This window comes from Amblyomma americanum, chromosome 6, assembly GCF_052857255.1.
Source record: "Amblyomma americanum isolate KBUSLIRL-KWMA chromosome 6, ASM5285725v1, whole genome shotgun sequence".
In the NCBI taxonomy this organism is placed as follows: Eukaryota; Metazoa; Arthropoda; class Arachnida; order Ixodida; family Ixodidae; genus Amblyomma; species Amblyomma americanum.
Window position 1 is genome coordinate 201,662,912 of NC_135502.1, and position 15,449 is coordinate 201,678,360.

At 41.8% G+C, this 15,449-nt stretch overlaps 1 protein-coding gene and 1 long non-coding RNA gene across 3 annotated transcripts; both read right to left on the reverse strand.

Annotated features, from left to right (window-relative positions):
* Positions 1–225: 225 nt before the first annotated feature.
* LOC144094357 (uncharacterized) lies at positions 226–8,977 on the reverse strand. Of its 2 annotated transcripts, XM_077628339.1 has the most exons (7): positions 8,855–8,977; positions 6,139–6,336; positions 4,532–4,885; positions 3,824–4,053; positions 3,228–3,387; positions 2,169–2,265; positions 226–437 (listed from the first exon to the last, which is right to left on the reverse strand). In XM_077628339.1, the coding sequence occupies exons 1-7, from the start codon at positions 8,913–8,915 to the stop codon at positions 386–388; spliced, it is 1,152 nt and encodes a 383-aa protein (XP_077484465.1). In that variant the 5' UTR covers positions 8,916–8,977; the 3' UTR covers positions 226–385. The 2 variants fall into 2 exon arrangements, with proteins under 2 accessions (XP_077484465.1, XP_077484464.1); XM_077628338.1 differs by lacking the exon at positions 226–437 and having other exon boundaries at positions 518–2,265.
* Positions 8,978–11,370: 2,393 nt separating this feature from the next.
* LOC144095170 (uncharacterized) lies at positions 11,371–14,733 on the reverse strand. The gene is made up of 3 exons (XR_013306708.1): positions 14,622–14,733; positions 13,116–13,208; positions 11,371–12,258 (listed from the first exon to the last, which is right to left on the reverse strand). It is a non-coding gene; the product is annotated as an uncharacterized LOC144095170 (long non-coding RNA).
* Between the last annotated feature and the right edge of the window lie 716 nt (positions 14,734–15,449).

Genomic DNA, 15,449 nt, shown 5'->3' on the forward strand with positions numbered 1-15,449 from the left:
AAAGGTAGTGATAGCAAGTAGGCACATTGATAAAAAATCTAAACAAAGCTGGCTTAAACAATGAACAGCATACAGACAGCACAGCATGAAGTGGTAATAACAAATAAATGCTGTAATGATACCAGTTGACCACACCAGGTAAATATTGCTGCCAGGGACTCGGGCAGTGAGCACACTTAGAAAACTTGTGATCAATGTTTCATGAATAAAAAGATGCAAGCCTGCTTCCAGAAAGCACAGTGAAGCAGAAACAATAAACAGTACATGAACAGTAATAACAAATCTTATCGGCAATAACAGTTTCATCACACCAGTTATATAGTGCTGCTAAGGAATAGAGGTAGCAACATTGCCTGCATAAACCTTAACATTGATGTACTGCTCTTCATTCCACTGGTTCCATGTCAGCTTCAGCCCTTACCAATCTGGCAATCTCCCTGAAACATAAAGGAAACAAGCTGCTTCTTGAAAGAAATGATGCTTTCTGTGACACCAAGAATTAACACGTATACCTCATTTTAAGCTCTGAAACGTAACCAGAGAAAACTAGCTTTATCATTAAGCACTTGAGGTGCAACATATACCACAATATATATAGTAGCCTTTGAAAGTCACCATAAATTTACTTTTCTGACCATGCTGCAAAACGTGGATTCAAATGTAAACAGCAAGAGCATGTTTACATTTTCTTTACAACTAAATATGCCCTGTTAAATACCATTGACAGAATGTACTGTTGGTAATGCCACAGAAAGAAATACAAGAAATGCTCAGTGTATTTGCGGCCTTTAGGAAGTATGCACACACCCTTCAGTCTGGTGCATGGCTTAAATGAGCTTGCAGCTTGGGTTCTTTTGGTCCAACATGAATGCCGCAAAGAGGTGACAGCAAGAGAAAAGAAAACACGAATAGCCTCTATTTGTTGTTTGAACGAGAACAACATACACTCTGTCATTCTTTTAAACAGCCTGTCATGAAACGTCTGCTTCGCGAAAAGTTTGTCTTAATATAAAACAGCATGACTTCTCGACTTCTCTATTACTTATGCAGACCATTCACAAGCAATTACTTCTTCATGCTGTGTGGCAAGTGGGTAAGCAGCATATAGTGGAAGCTCATTAATTAGCCAGTGCCATGACAAGCAATGCGGCGGCTGCCTCCTCTCTGCTCCGCATGACCTTCAAGACATGCAACTACAGTAAAAGCTCATTATTTCAACCCCCATTAATTCAAATATCTGAGTAATTCAAATTGTCAGCACTGCCCCACAGCCAACACCCATCTACTATGTCTCGAATGCTTGCCAATTCAGGCATTACAGGTCTCGCAATGATTAATCCCAATGGGATCCCAAAAGCAGGTCACATTTAGGTATTATTCACACAGAACTGATTGTGAAAATGGCTTTTTTCAATCATGAACTGCATTCTGCAGAGATGACTATGCATCTCTGAGATATGCACAACAGCAAGAGTGACAAATGGATGGCCTTAATTATGACCCAAAGTATGCCAAACACTTAATTTCGGCTTCACTTTTAAGAGCTTCGGCTGCTGGCTGCGCATCAGCAAGCCAACCAAGCCTAGCTGCATGCCATTTTGGATGCTCACCGACAGCCATGTTGGTGGCATTGATTATTTCCCTTGCTTCCACCCGCATGGTTCTTTCATTACACCGACACTGTGTGTTTAAGTGCCAGCCAGATGCTGTGCAGTCAAGCCTCCTCAAACTAGGTGAAGCTCCTTTGAGACTTGCACCATTTTAGAGCAGTTTTGCACTCATGCTCTCCATAGTGTGCGCACGACACAGCATAAATGCAAATGCAAAAAATTGCTATTGTCATGCTGTTCTCCAGCAGGTGACCATTTCCAAGTCTTTTACCAAATAAATATATTTTGATGCAAGCAGTTCTTGTAAATTTTTTTAGCTTATTGGATAATTCAAACTTCTAATAAGTCAGATATTTTTTTCCAGCCTCTGAAGTTTAAATTATTAAACCTTACTGCATACAAATGATTATATTCTTAAGAAAAAGCAACGACAGAGAGGCAGAATTTGTGAAACCATACAGTGTGGTAGAACACTAAAGAAATGTGCAAACGCCAGCATTTATCTTAATTTGCTGTAAGGAGCTATGAAAAAGAAAAAAACTGAAAAAAATTTCATACCGCTTTTTGCATCTAGAAGGAGCATACCGCAGCCATTCTGCTACGCACATCTGAATCTGGCAGTCCGTTGCTTTCGGAAATGAGCTTCGAAGTGTCTCTTCAAGAAATAGCACAATTTAATTGCTTCCAGAGACCTCTGGAGTACTTGCACTCCATTACAAATGCTTGCACAGTTGAGTATTACAATGGTCCAATTTTGGCCACTTTCAAAAGAAAACATACTATTCAGAAATGTAAAGCGTTAAGAAACAGTCAGAAACAAACAATTTATTTTACTCTAATATCAAAGCTACTGAGTGCTCAGAATGGTGTTTTCTGTCCACAATATGCCTATACTGCTCAATGGCAGCAAAACATACTGTGTGCAATTTTTTTTCATGAAAATTTTTCATCAATAACACGCCTATTTTGGAACACTATAAGGTGAACCTGGTTTTGCATGCTTGTAGCAAATATAACAGCAACTGTACATGCACTTAGGTAGAAAGTTTGTGATCATTCTGGTAAAGCAGTGGCAGCCAACATGAGGCGAGTGCATTTGCTAAAAGGAAGACAGTGTGCAGTGTGACATCCCTACATACAGAACTAATTTGCATGCCTCATGTGAAGTGCCCTGCACATTTCTAGCATGATTTTTGGCAGATGCAATAAAGCAACATAAACAGCATGTAGACATGCTCTAGGCACGTTTGTTTCACACGAAAAAAGATTCCTTATATTTTTTTTGATACATGAAAGACCAGACGACCTAGACCCCAAGGCTGCTATCATTAAATGCAGGTAAGCCCTATGAGAACACATTCTAACTTCATTTGTTTGCTCTTTTTATACTAGCAAGCTGCAATGTACAGACTCATTCTTCACAACAAGATGCCACAGATTAGATAACAGAGCTATGTAAACAACTCACAAGGTTTTGTGCCAGTAATAACTGACATGCCAAATAGTTTTGTGTACAGATGCATGAGTAGACTGTGGTTGTTAAAATTCTGAGCCGACAGACTGGGAAATATTAAACATTTGCCCAGAGCACATAAATAAAAGTAGAGCAAAGAGTACCTGTTACGACAAGAAGCAGCTGAAGGCCAATAAATGACCGCTTCCCTTTTCTTCCGGTCAGCGAGAAGTCTCGTGCCAAGCTGTCACAAATGCACTTTTTCATAACCTGACGTAAGCCATCTTTAAGTGATGATCCCCCTATGAGTGAGAGGTGTGCCACCTTAAAATAGAAACGTGCACAATGGTGAAATAGTGACAACAAAAAGAAAGGGTACTTAAGAATTGCGAAAAAACCTAAAGGCTAATGACTCTAGCACTATGCTTCTACGGAATGGAAGGTTGGATGAGTTGGAAGCTGCTCATGATGAAAAAGGGGGGGGCCGCAAACAAAACGGAGACAAGGAAAGAAGACAACAGGACGAGCGCCCTGTTGTCTCCTTTCCTTGTCTCCATTTTGTTTGCACCCCCCCCCCTTTTTCATCATGGACCATGCTTCTAAAACCAAGGAAGCTTGTAATAAACTATTGCAGTATAGAACTACTGACTACACATTCAAGTTCAAATGCCACTGTGACTTTTCAATACTTAACAGTTGTTCATCTGAGTTATAAATGGTTAGGAACATCATTTACAAGTGATTTCAATGCTGCACTCACTAGGTCAGATCTCTTTTTTGCAACACAGAGGTGCTGCTCAAGTTGTTCAAGGCTTGAGTGCGTTGAAAGAGGAAGCAAGTCGAGAACAGTGCTATCCACGGGTTCTGCTGCTGCTGTCGATGGCTGCAAATGCAGCATGATGGTGTTCTGTAGGTTCTTAAGTATTTTCAGCTGCTCATTCATCAAAACTTTCATTTCCTTCAGCATTCTGATGGTCTTCAGCTGCAATGCTAAAAGATGTGAACAACAAATCTCCATTAGAAAAACAGAACATTACCATCACTGGAAGCTCATTAATATTTGCTAAGCGAATTTCTAAAGTGCTCAGAATGCCTGTAAAGAGTTAAGGAACACAAACACTGCAGTGACAAATCATGAAAATTAGGGGCTGCCTGATCATTATCATTAAGCAAACATTCTTTGTTGACAAGCACATTGTAACTTTAAAGCAATGCCCTGACACATACTACGTCAAAAATATGCCACTGCAGATGTAAGTTTATTATGTATTAAGTTACATCTGTTTATCTACTGTGCTCTCAAGACTGCCTTGAAATGAACCTCCATGATGCTATCATTCTGCATATATGCAATTGTGATAAACACTCCTGCTGCTAAGGCAAGCAAGTTATCAGATTTGCAATGGTATTATGATCATATGATGTGCACATTATCACATAATTTATGAATAATGACTGCAGCACTCACAGTTTCTATGTGATTTGCCTTGCTGGGGTGCTTGACTGTCTTCGGTAGGTTGCTGCAAGATGGTCGCAGGAGACCGTCTGATTGAAGAAGCTGTAGCCGCTAGTGGAGATAAGGCATGCTCCTTGGATTTAGCTATTTTCGGCGGCGGTGGCTGCGGAACAAAAATAGGGCTTGGATGTGGCAAGTCTGCAAAAGGCACATCATAAGTATTTCCTTCACTGTCACTTTCATCCGAAGAAATCAGGCGTTGCACTGGCCTCCTCTTCCTTTTCTGCCGCACATTTTCAGGTTCAGAACCCAGGTCAGATGTCAGCGTAGCTTGTAATTCCTTCTTTCTTGCCAGATCGTAGTTATCTAGTAAACATTAAACAGTGCAAAATCAAAATATCACCAAATGCTTTGTCATCTTGCAAAGAATACAAAAAACCTAGATACTAAAAAATACTGGCTTAAATGACAGTACAGTAAGTAGCCTTTACTTGTCAACTTTCAGAGTAATATAAACTGAAAGCTAAATGACTAAATACCAAAACTCATAATATAGAAAAAAAAAGCAGGTAACCTATAATCAGTTCTACACACGCATTTAGCGGGGAAGTGGGAGGGAAATGAGGGGCTCGTTATGAAACATGAATGAAACAAACCAACAGTTGGCAACGCCAAGGAAAGCGTAGGGGATTTCTTTTTAAATTTTGGTTTTTGCTATAGACCAGAATTAGTGCTGTAATCATTTTGGAAACAAAGGTAATTAACCACAAAGTAGAAGGAAAAACACGCCAGTGGTGGGAACCAAACCCACGACCTCCGAATATCACGTTGAGTGCTCTTCCAACTGAGCCACATCAACGGCTCTTGCTACTCTTTAGGGTATTAATGTTGCCTGTAAACAAACCTCGAGAGTGTTCACCAGCACCACCCTTCTTTCAGTTCCCTGCTAATAGCTAACGAGGGTCTCGATTCTGGCAGTCTTGAAGCCATAGGCAGCATAAGAGGGTTCTCGCACAGTTTCCGCCCTCTCTGTCGATCACGCTCTACATGAAGCTGGCAGTAACACAAGACGTTCCATGTCCACTGCTAAGGAGAAGGGTGGCACTGCTAACACTCTCAAGGTTTGTTTACAGGCAGCATTAATACCCAAACAGGTAGCAGGTTGGACAGTCGTTGATGTAGCTCTCGGAAAAGCAACGGACACGATATTCACAGGTCGTGCGTTCGGTTCCCACTATAGGCGTGTTGTTTTTCCTTGTACTTTGTAGTTAATCACCTTTCTTTCCAAAATGATTAAAACACTAATTCTGGTCTATAGCAAGAACCAAAATTTAAAAAAAACCTGCGCTTTCCTTGGCCTCACCAACTGCGGGTTTCTTTCATTCTACACACGTTGACACACATAGCTATGTACAAGCTACAGAATTGTGACACTACAGCCTATGCTACCCAGATTTGCACTGATCAGCAGCTGTACACACAGAATTACTAAAATTGTATATTTCTGTGAAGCCTACCTGAGAATATTTCAGGCTAGGCTACAGGCATAAAAATAATCCCATTTTGAGTGTGTAACTAACATACGTATGATGCTTACAAGTATTTCAAATAGTGCTTACCACAAGCCCACAACACTCTACATCTGTACTTCTTCCAATGGTCAGATGGCTTTTCATTGCTCTGTACTGCCTCATTTATTCTGCGCGAATTTTTGTGAGGCGGCCACGCAACAGTATTTTCGGCAATTATCCATGAAGATGGAACGACAGAAACTTCCTCCTGATCTTGGAAATGTACAACGCTGAACAATTTAGAACCTGAAAGCACACATTAAAAAACACAAATCTTGAAACCCCCAAACCAAAAGTACAAATAACATGCTAAAACACCAAATGTTATCAAGAAAGCTGCAATTCTTGCACGCTGATGGAGCTTTAAAATACATTTGTAATAAGTGTCTACCCCTTCCTGATATCCTCTTCAGATTTAGGCACTTTTGCATGCGTGCAGAAGAGGGAAAACTGCATATGAATTTGGTCCATTTGGGAGGCACACACACTTATGCTAAATGTCATCCACATTCCAAACTGAAATATTCCGCGAAAGTCCTTTTGCAGAGACAATCATCAATTCTGATGATGGAAGAGGGTTCAGAAAAAGGTTGCCTAAAGTTGTGAAAAAATGTCCACAGATGTAAATACTTCCTGACGAGCACAAAAAGTTAGTTATTAAAACAATGTGACCATTTTTCAAGCGAACGCAGTTGTCACGTTTGCCGAGTTTCAACACTGTGTCCTTCGTTTCCAGCATGGAGTACTGTATGCCTTCAAATCCTGGAGGCACAGCTGATCCATCACAGTGCTGTCCAGACAGTTTAACTGGCACATCCAGTGAACATGAGCTTGCTTGGCTCACACTCCTCCTCTCACTGAGGCGTCGAATAACTTGCTGAAGAGCACGCGCATGTGATTTCAGCAGCAGTTTGACTTGATAGAGGAAGTTCTCAAAAGGAAAGGCTGAAAACTCATCCAGAGGGCCAAACCTTCGAACATCATCAGTGATATGCAAAAGAGAGTGAAGATTGTAGACATAAATGCCTTTGCCATACAATGACCCAGCTTCAGTAACGAATTCATGAAGAAGACGTTCGGCAGTATTTGCATGAACCATGCTGTGCTTTGGGCAGACAAGAATGGTAATGGCAATGCTGAGTTTCATGAAGTGCTTGAAGTATTTTTCTTCCAAATTTCCTTTCAGTGCAACAGGACCATAGTATATCAGAAAATTCCTGAATTCTACCGCTTTCCACTGCTCTAAAAAGCGGTCCTCGTGGTCTTCTTTTCATATCACTAGGAGCAAAGGAAGCAAAATTTTCCAGCCTCCCAGAAACACTCAGCTTCGATGCATGGTTCATCTTAGAAAAGCAAGGCCTCGTAGATGTCCAGTGCTGCACAAGCAGCCTTTTCATGACGCCTAGACATACGATGTGCATGTAATCCAGTGGAAATTGGCTAACAAGGCCAATTCCCAGGCACTGAAGAGGGGACTGACCCCGGTGATGATCACTGTGCACCTGGTTCTTAAAGCTTTCGTCTGTGTGCAAAGGGCTGTCATGTTCAGTGAAAATGACCTTCCTGTCCAACTCGGAGTATGTGCCCTTTTGCACACACTTTTCACAGCCAAAGTATGCTGCATGCCCTTTTATGCATTTGATATAAGCTCTTGCAGGGGCATCACAGATGAAAGCATGGAGCCTCACTGTAAATGACCTGCCACAGTACACAAGTCCACTATCTAGCAGCCCCATCATTTCACTAACGAAATCCTTCAAATATAAGTTCAAGTCCTCAGGTTTGCCATCTCCCTCAAAGAGTGCAGCAATGAAAGGAGAATGGTTTGAACTTTCTCTGACCAGTACAAGTATAGGCCAGAACTGTCGCCGAGAGCTGCGAGAAATAGGGAGGCCGTCTACATTTACAACTAAGGACAGTGTGTCCAACCCTTCCGGAACATGATTGGAAATATGGTCAATCAGGTTGGGCGTCACTCCAAAGTAGTGGTACTGGCCGCCACACATGGACACAAGCTCCGTCTTCCTCTGCGTCTTCAAGAGTGTTCTGGCATCCAGCGGTAGTTCAGGATGGTAAGCACTGAGAATTTTCAGCAGTGAATTTAGGTGCGAGGCAGGTACGTTATTCTCGAGGGCCCATGTTCGCAGATCGCGCTCGAGAGACGGTGAGGTATCGGAAGGCAATACGCTAGACGCATTTGTGTCCTGACTGCTGCCAACGTGAGATGACACACTCTCCGCTTCAGATGTGTCGAGCTCAGCAAAGCTCATGTCCGAGGAGTCATAGCGGCCGCCGACCGTGCTCGCGCCAAAGTCGCTGCATGCAGCGAATTGGTCAGCTGAAGGTGCTGAATTCTGCAGAGAACTTCCACTTGAACCTCCAGGTCTTACCTGTACTTCAGAGTCTACAAAACCTTCCGTAATGTCGCTAACTGACCCACTGCTATCAGTAACTTCACCCTGATCGCTCTCGTCGGCATTTTTCAGCTCTTTCTCGATGGCACTAGCTATTCTCCGTCGCCTCTGTCGGTTGCTGACATCGCTGAATGAGTTCTTGACTCTCTTCATTTTGACAGTGAACAATATTCCTGACCATAACGCGTTAGTACAGAAAAATGAGTGCACGCTATTTCGCGACACTAAAACACCGACGTACCATAACACGTTAGCACAGAAAAATGTGCCTCCGCTTTGCTACACTGAAGCAATGAAAGTTCCCACCACTGGTACAATGAAGGTGAATAAATATCAGCAAAGGCACTCACCGTTACAGTTATTCGCCGGCACACTTCCACCGCGGACAGACATGATGTCGTTTGGCGGCATAGAGCTATTTAGGCGGGAAACATGGCGGGAAATCACTATTGATGATGTCGCTGGTGATTAGACTGACTAGCTAGTCGTTTTTTTCACTGATCTCCACTCAGTGCTTTTTTCCAGTGGTTTTTTTATGCAAACGCAGAAAGTATATCTTAAAAAAATATGACACAATTAAGTCTAGGTGCTTAGAAATGCATCGAAGTAACAAAATCTTTTTGTTAAGTCAATTAACTTTTAGAAAAAAAAGAACAGGTTCCGGTTTTGAGTGATTGATATGGCTTCCGCGAATTTCTTGACGAGTTTACCAAACAAACCTCCGTTCTCAGTGCAAGAAAGCAGGGTGTGAAGAAAAGTGTCCTTCGCAGTGTGCATGCAACTTGACGGCACATTATATATATATACACACACACACGCACAATCACGGAGTGCAGGCATGGATTCTAATGTTTACGTGTGTAATGGCGCAACGTTGCTCTGCGATGTTGTTCGAACGATGACAGATGGTATGTTATGCTAACCAACTTCTGATAATGTGACTGCAACATTGGCAGATAGTGTGTTATTTTAACCAACTTATGGACAAATTGCTACAACGTTGTAGTATGTTGCACAACATTAGAAAACATTGGCAGTATTCTAGCAACGTTGAGGCGACATTTTGTGCTACTAGGGGTGGTGACCGTCGGAAACCCGGTCACGCTCTCCCGTGTCACGCTAACGATCTTCCCAAACTGCTCCAGCGCGCTAGTTAGCTCTACGTCATGGTGCTCCGCGGAATATCCGAAGACACGCACCATCTTCGCTCGGGTGCCTCTGTACTCGAAGGTCACGGAAGTGCCCTTCACCTCGACCACGGGGTCTTGCAGGAACCTCTCTACTGCCGCGCGCGTCTTAAGAAAGACTTCGTACTTCCCACCGGTAAAATCCTGCACGCCGCCTAGCTCATTCTTAGAGAAACGCTTAACTAAAATCTTAGTAAGCTCAACCGTAGTAGTGCCGTGCGGCACTCTACCAAAAAAGGTAAAGGGCTTAAGCCTTTTCGCGGCCGCCATCGCGGCTTTACTCATGATGAACGCCTATCGACACTGTAGCGGTGCGACCAGCTGGGGAAACCAATCCGAGGTAAGTGTCCAAGACCGTCCCTCGGCGTCGACAAGCCGCCGCACACACAAGCTACGGTTGCTACGGTACTCACCAACTTGCGCTCACCGTGCACGTGTTTTCTTTCTTTTCATGCATAGTTTCAAGCCATCAAGCCTCTAGCTGGATTGGATTGGCCACCGGCACTACATGTTGCCAACGCAGCTCCGATCTTTCGCCAAATCTAGCAAGACTACAATCTTTCGCGTCTAATCTGGCATTTTGGTGCAGCATGGCGCAATTTTAACAAATTTCACACTTTTGGCGCAGCTTGGCGCAGCTGTATCAAAATGGCGCAATTGGCGCAACTGTTGCACCCCTGTGAATGCTAACTGTGATGGGTGGCAATTATATGTAGTAGTAGTAGCAGTGATTTTATCCAAATAATAAAAAGAAAAGAAGGGAAAGATTTTTTCTGCTGCGAGCACCTGAGCTGGGGCAGCGCAAATAAAGGGATATCAGGCAGATTAGAGAAATGAAATAACTATAGCCATAAACTATAGGAGGGAGAGTGGTCAGGAACTATGTACAAGTATTATCTTTACAAATTCGCAGTTATGTCAGAAAAAAAACGAAGAAATTTTGAGGACACTGAAGACTGCTTGTGAAATCATGGAATGCGAAAGAATTAATGTTTAATCGTGGCCCTCGTGGATAGCTCCAAACGAAGACGCGTCCTTTTTTTTTCTTGTTCCCAGATCATTACCCGCCGCGGTGGCTCAGTGGTTAGGGCACTCGACTACTGAGCCGGAGTTCCCGGGTTCGAACCCGACCGCGGCGGCTGCGTTTTTATGGAGGAAAAACGCTAAGGCGCCCGTGTGCTGTGCGATGTCAGCGCACGTTAAAGATCCCCAGGTGGTCGAAATTATTCCGGAGCCCTCCACTACGGCACCTCTTTCTTCCTTTCTTCTTTCACTCCCCCCTTTATCCCTTCCCTTACGGCGCGGTTCAGGTGTCTGCCGATATGCGAGACAGATACTGCGCCATTTCCTTTCGCCAAAACACCAAAGCGTGCTTGTGGCCTCGAGCGCGTTTGGTTCGCAACCTAGTGGTTGTGTCGAATTCTGCCTAAGCCTCTTATCTTCTTTAATCGAAACGATGACTCCACACTGAATTTCCGTGACAATCCTTCCACACAAACCAAACCCACGAAACACAGAAAGTGCTTGTAGAAATCTATAAGTCATCTACACCAAGTCGTTTTGACATCTGCAAGAAGCATAACCAAGCTTTTATAAAGCCATCCGATGTCTTGAAGACCTCCTGTAGCCTAGGTGAATGCAACGCTATCTGTCGACTAGAAGAGGTTTACTGTGACATCTTGTTGACTTCTAAGCAAGACCATTTTTAACTATCAAGAAGTTTTTGTGCCCTTTTATAGCTGTGCTGATATAATCCTAAAACATCTTGTAAACATCTATGCGATGCACTTTTTAGCTGTGTAGAAGTGTTTTAGCCCTTTTGTAGTTTCGGCGATATGATACTAGTATTCATGTAAAGAGTCGCATGACGAAATTTTGCTTACGAAAGTGTGGAAGAAACAGGTGTTTTTCTGTCTCATGCTCCAGCTGCCTGGCACTGAGATTTCTGCTCAAAGCCGACACATGGCTTGGCTGCAGAAACAGGGTGAATATGCCAGGCAACAGGGGCAAGAGACAGCACAGCAGCATATTTTCTCACACTCTCATCTAATACAGAAATTTTTTCCAATACTACAGCACATATTTTCCTTTCACCCGAGTTCTTACAAATTACAAAACATATCTCACAACAACTGTTCATGAGACACCATATTCTCTGCTGTAAGAATAAGTGCTTTATGCAAGTAAATTGCGCTCTTGCAATGCTGCTATAGGATCAAAAGCTTGGTAGGGTGAATTACATTTTATAACTGTCTAGTCATGACAGAACTCTAATGAAAGTCAACGCAAACAGCATAAAACAAGGCAGCCTATTTTCAGTGTATAAATATTACTGGTACAAGTGTAGAAAAACAAGTAGCCTTTGTTAAGGACTCAAAACTTTTTATTCTCAGTGAAATGCTCTTATACTTCTATGCAAAAACATCAACTAACGACTTGAGAAAGAACTCCAATTCAACAGCTATAAAATATGCGGACTTCTGTTTAGTAGGCACCCATCCAGGCAGCTTGTGATGACTTAATCTTCAGCTGCATGCCATAGCAAGTGTGAAGGAAGGCCTTGGTTACTGGGTAAACAAAAACAAATGTCCATTGTAGTAGTTCCCACAAATGCGAGAAGTCACTATCACAATTCAGTAATAAAGTCTGCAGCAATGACAAATATCTGAGATGATCTTTAACACATAAGAATCCTCACTTGCTTATGTAAGGCTGGTCAATATTTACCAAAACCCATCTGAGAAAATAAAGAGTGATAAAAGCAGCTAGCATTGAGCGCTCACTTAGGACAATACGCAGATACATATAACCAACCCACAATCCAACCTTAACAGAACACCTGAGTGTAGAAAAAAAAAATTGAATAGAACTTATACTAATGCTTAGCAAGGCAACATTACGTGAAGCCTGCAACGCACCTCAGAAAAGCTAGTATTCAGCTGAGTACTTGAAAGAGGAAGTCTTGGGACAGAGGATACTAATGGTACATCTGATGAACCAGTGACCACTTTCAAAGGAAAAAAAAAGAAGATACAAAGCTTTCAACAGTAACATATAGAACATAAAATGAGGAAGAAAACTACCAAAGACATGAAAAAATATGCAACGTTTTGAAGCAAATGAACTGGTGCACGCAGGCATTTAAAGTTCAGGTACATAGTTGCAATGCTTGCGGCAGCCATCAGAAATCATGAATCGTAGACTGTGGCACCAGCTCAAAAGAGCACACATCACAAAATGAAGTGGCACAAAACGGGTAGCATGCAGATGAGATTACCCAAAGAATAAAATGATGGCAGGCCCGGCCCAGCTAACAAGTAGTATAGTGCCAAGACTGCATGTAAGGAACTTTAGAAACAGTGTGGTGGCATGAAAAAGCATGAAAGATGCAAAACTATTTTGAACTGCACACAATTGCACTTACCAAACAAACCTGAGAAGGAAGCAGCCTCCGTCACTCAACTTGCTTCATGGGGGCACAGTGTAAACGACAAACTCTGGCAGCAGCAGTAGCATCCTGCAGATGTGTAAGGAACATAGAATGAGTTAGTGCCACAGGGTATTTATTTATTTATCTTATTTATCTTTTACCCACAGTGCCATTTGGCATTACAGTGGGGGGTTGATACAGTAACACAGCACATAAATGCAGGTAAATACAAAAAAGAGAAACAGTAGCCAAAGCATTCGCAAAGTAAGCAAAGAATAACAACATTGACGCAATGCGCATCTATGTACAGAATTTGGGGTACAAGAAAGTCAACTGTGTTGTTCACCCAATAAACGTGTATTTTAGGAGAAAGCACTGAATGCAGATATTCATTTAATGCAGAACAAAGAGTGGCAGCCTTTTGCTGAGCAGCTTGTATTTGAGTGAATATAAGCTGAACAATATAGCACAGGTTGACTTAATCCATGCCATTTGCAATAAAATTTGGCTTATACTTGTGGAGCACAAAAATTCATTGAGTCTTCATTCTGAGGCGGCTGTCCTGCAGACAGACAGACAAAAACGTGGACTCATTGTAGAACCTTTTGGTACTAAAGGATTCAATAGTAATTATTTTCAGGTCAAACTGTTCATAAAATTAAGTTTGAATCTGATAAGTGAACAGTTTTAGTACAAAGAAAAACTTGTGACAAACACTGACTTAGGCCCACTCATTCTTCAAAATCGGCCACATATTTGCATGCAACTCAATGACAGATAGAATAAAGGAACTGTAATATTTTATCACCTAGTAACTCATCTCAGATGTAGTTTGTGGAAAAGCTAATTTTTTGACAACTAGATAATATAGAACAGATAGTTATGCATTTTTCCTATTTTGTGAATCATCTGCACTTGATATGCTCAAAATGATTTCCTGCATTTGCGCAAACCTAATTTTTCAAATGGTGATGTGCTTTGTAATGAATTGTGAGCTAGCTAGCAGAAGGATGGCTTAACAAGAGAAGTTACTGCATGAGTAATATAAAAATTTTCTTGCGGAGCAGTTTGCAAGGAGAAGTTCAGGATAGTTGTCCTGTAGCAGCCGTCTGAAATGATGAATTTAACACTTTGGCACGAGTTAAAATGACCGCGGAATGCGAAATGAAATGGCACAAAAGGGGCAGCATGCAGATGAGATCACCCAAAGAATGAAATGATGGCAGGCCCAGCCAGCTAACAAGAAGTATAGTGTCAAGACTGTGTATAAGGAACTTTAGTAATAGCTTGCAGGCATGAAAAAGCATGAAATGATACAAAACCATTCTGAACTGCTCACAAATGCACTTGCCAAACAAACATGAGAAGGCAGCAGTCTCCGTCAAGCAACTTGTTTCATAGGGGTACAATATAAAAGAACACAAAGTTTGGCAGCAGCACCCTGCAAATCTGTAAGGAACACAAACAGTGCCACAGCGGAAAGAATGCAGATGTGCTTACCTAGAGAACAAAGAATGGCAGTCTTTTGTTGAGCAGCTTGTAATGAATACGAATTGAACAATATAGCATAGGATGACTTAATCCATGCCATTTTAATAAAATAAATGTGGCTCATATGTGGAGCATGAAGATTCTTCCAGTCTTCATTCTTTGGTGGTTGTCCTGTGGACAAGTAGACAAAAAAATGCACTCAATGTAGAACGTTTCTGGACTAAAGGATTCAGTAGTAATTTTCAGGGAAATAGAGTTTGAATCTGATAAGTGAACACTGCTTTAGGAAAAAGGAAAATTTGAGACAGACATGGACTTTTGCCCACTCACTCTTTAAAATCGGCTGAATATTTGCAGGTAACTCAATGACAGAATAATGGAAACATTGTAATATTTTATCACCTATTAAGTCATCTCAGATGCAGTTTGCGAAAAAGCGAAATTCTGACAAGTTACATAATATGAAGCAGGTGCTGAAGAAACTTTTTCCCAATTTGTTAATAATCTAAATTGTTGTGAGCTACCCAAAGGATGGCTTAGCAAGAGATGTTATTGTGTGAAGAATGTGTGAAAAGGAATTTCACGAAAACTGCATCAGAAGAAAACAGGATAAACCATTACCATGCTTGTGCTGTCATCTCGTTATTTACCCACGCTCACACACACACATACGCATATATGGCTGCCGTAGTTGAAAAATAAACAGCTGAAAATGGGCACCATGTGCTGTCTAGCACTGTCTTTGTCCTGAATCACTGTGTTCAGACCAGTTACAATAAACAATTGGGCTAAATCGAACAGAATCTTTTCAAATGAAATTTGCTACAGCAGCAAGTA

Bases quoted from the DNA above. Each gene is read 5' to 3' on its own strand.
- LOC144094357 (XM_077628338.1), bottom strand. From the start codon at position 8,915: ATGCCGCCAAACGACATCATGTCTGTCCGCGGTGGAAGTGTGCCGGCG. The intron at 6,337-8,854 runs GTGAGTGCCTTT...GTGTGCTTTCAG, and splicing joins GCCGGCGAATAACTGTAACG to GTTCTAAATTGTTCAGCGTT. The intron at 3,388-3,823 runs GTGAGTGCAGCA...TTCTATTTTAAG, and splicing joins CAAAAAAGAGATCTGACCTA to GTGGCACACCTCTCACTCAT.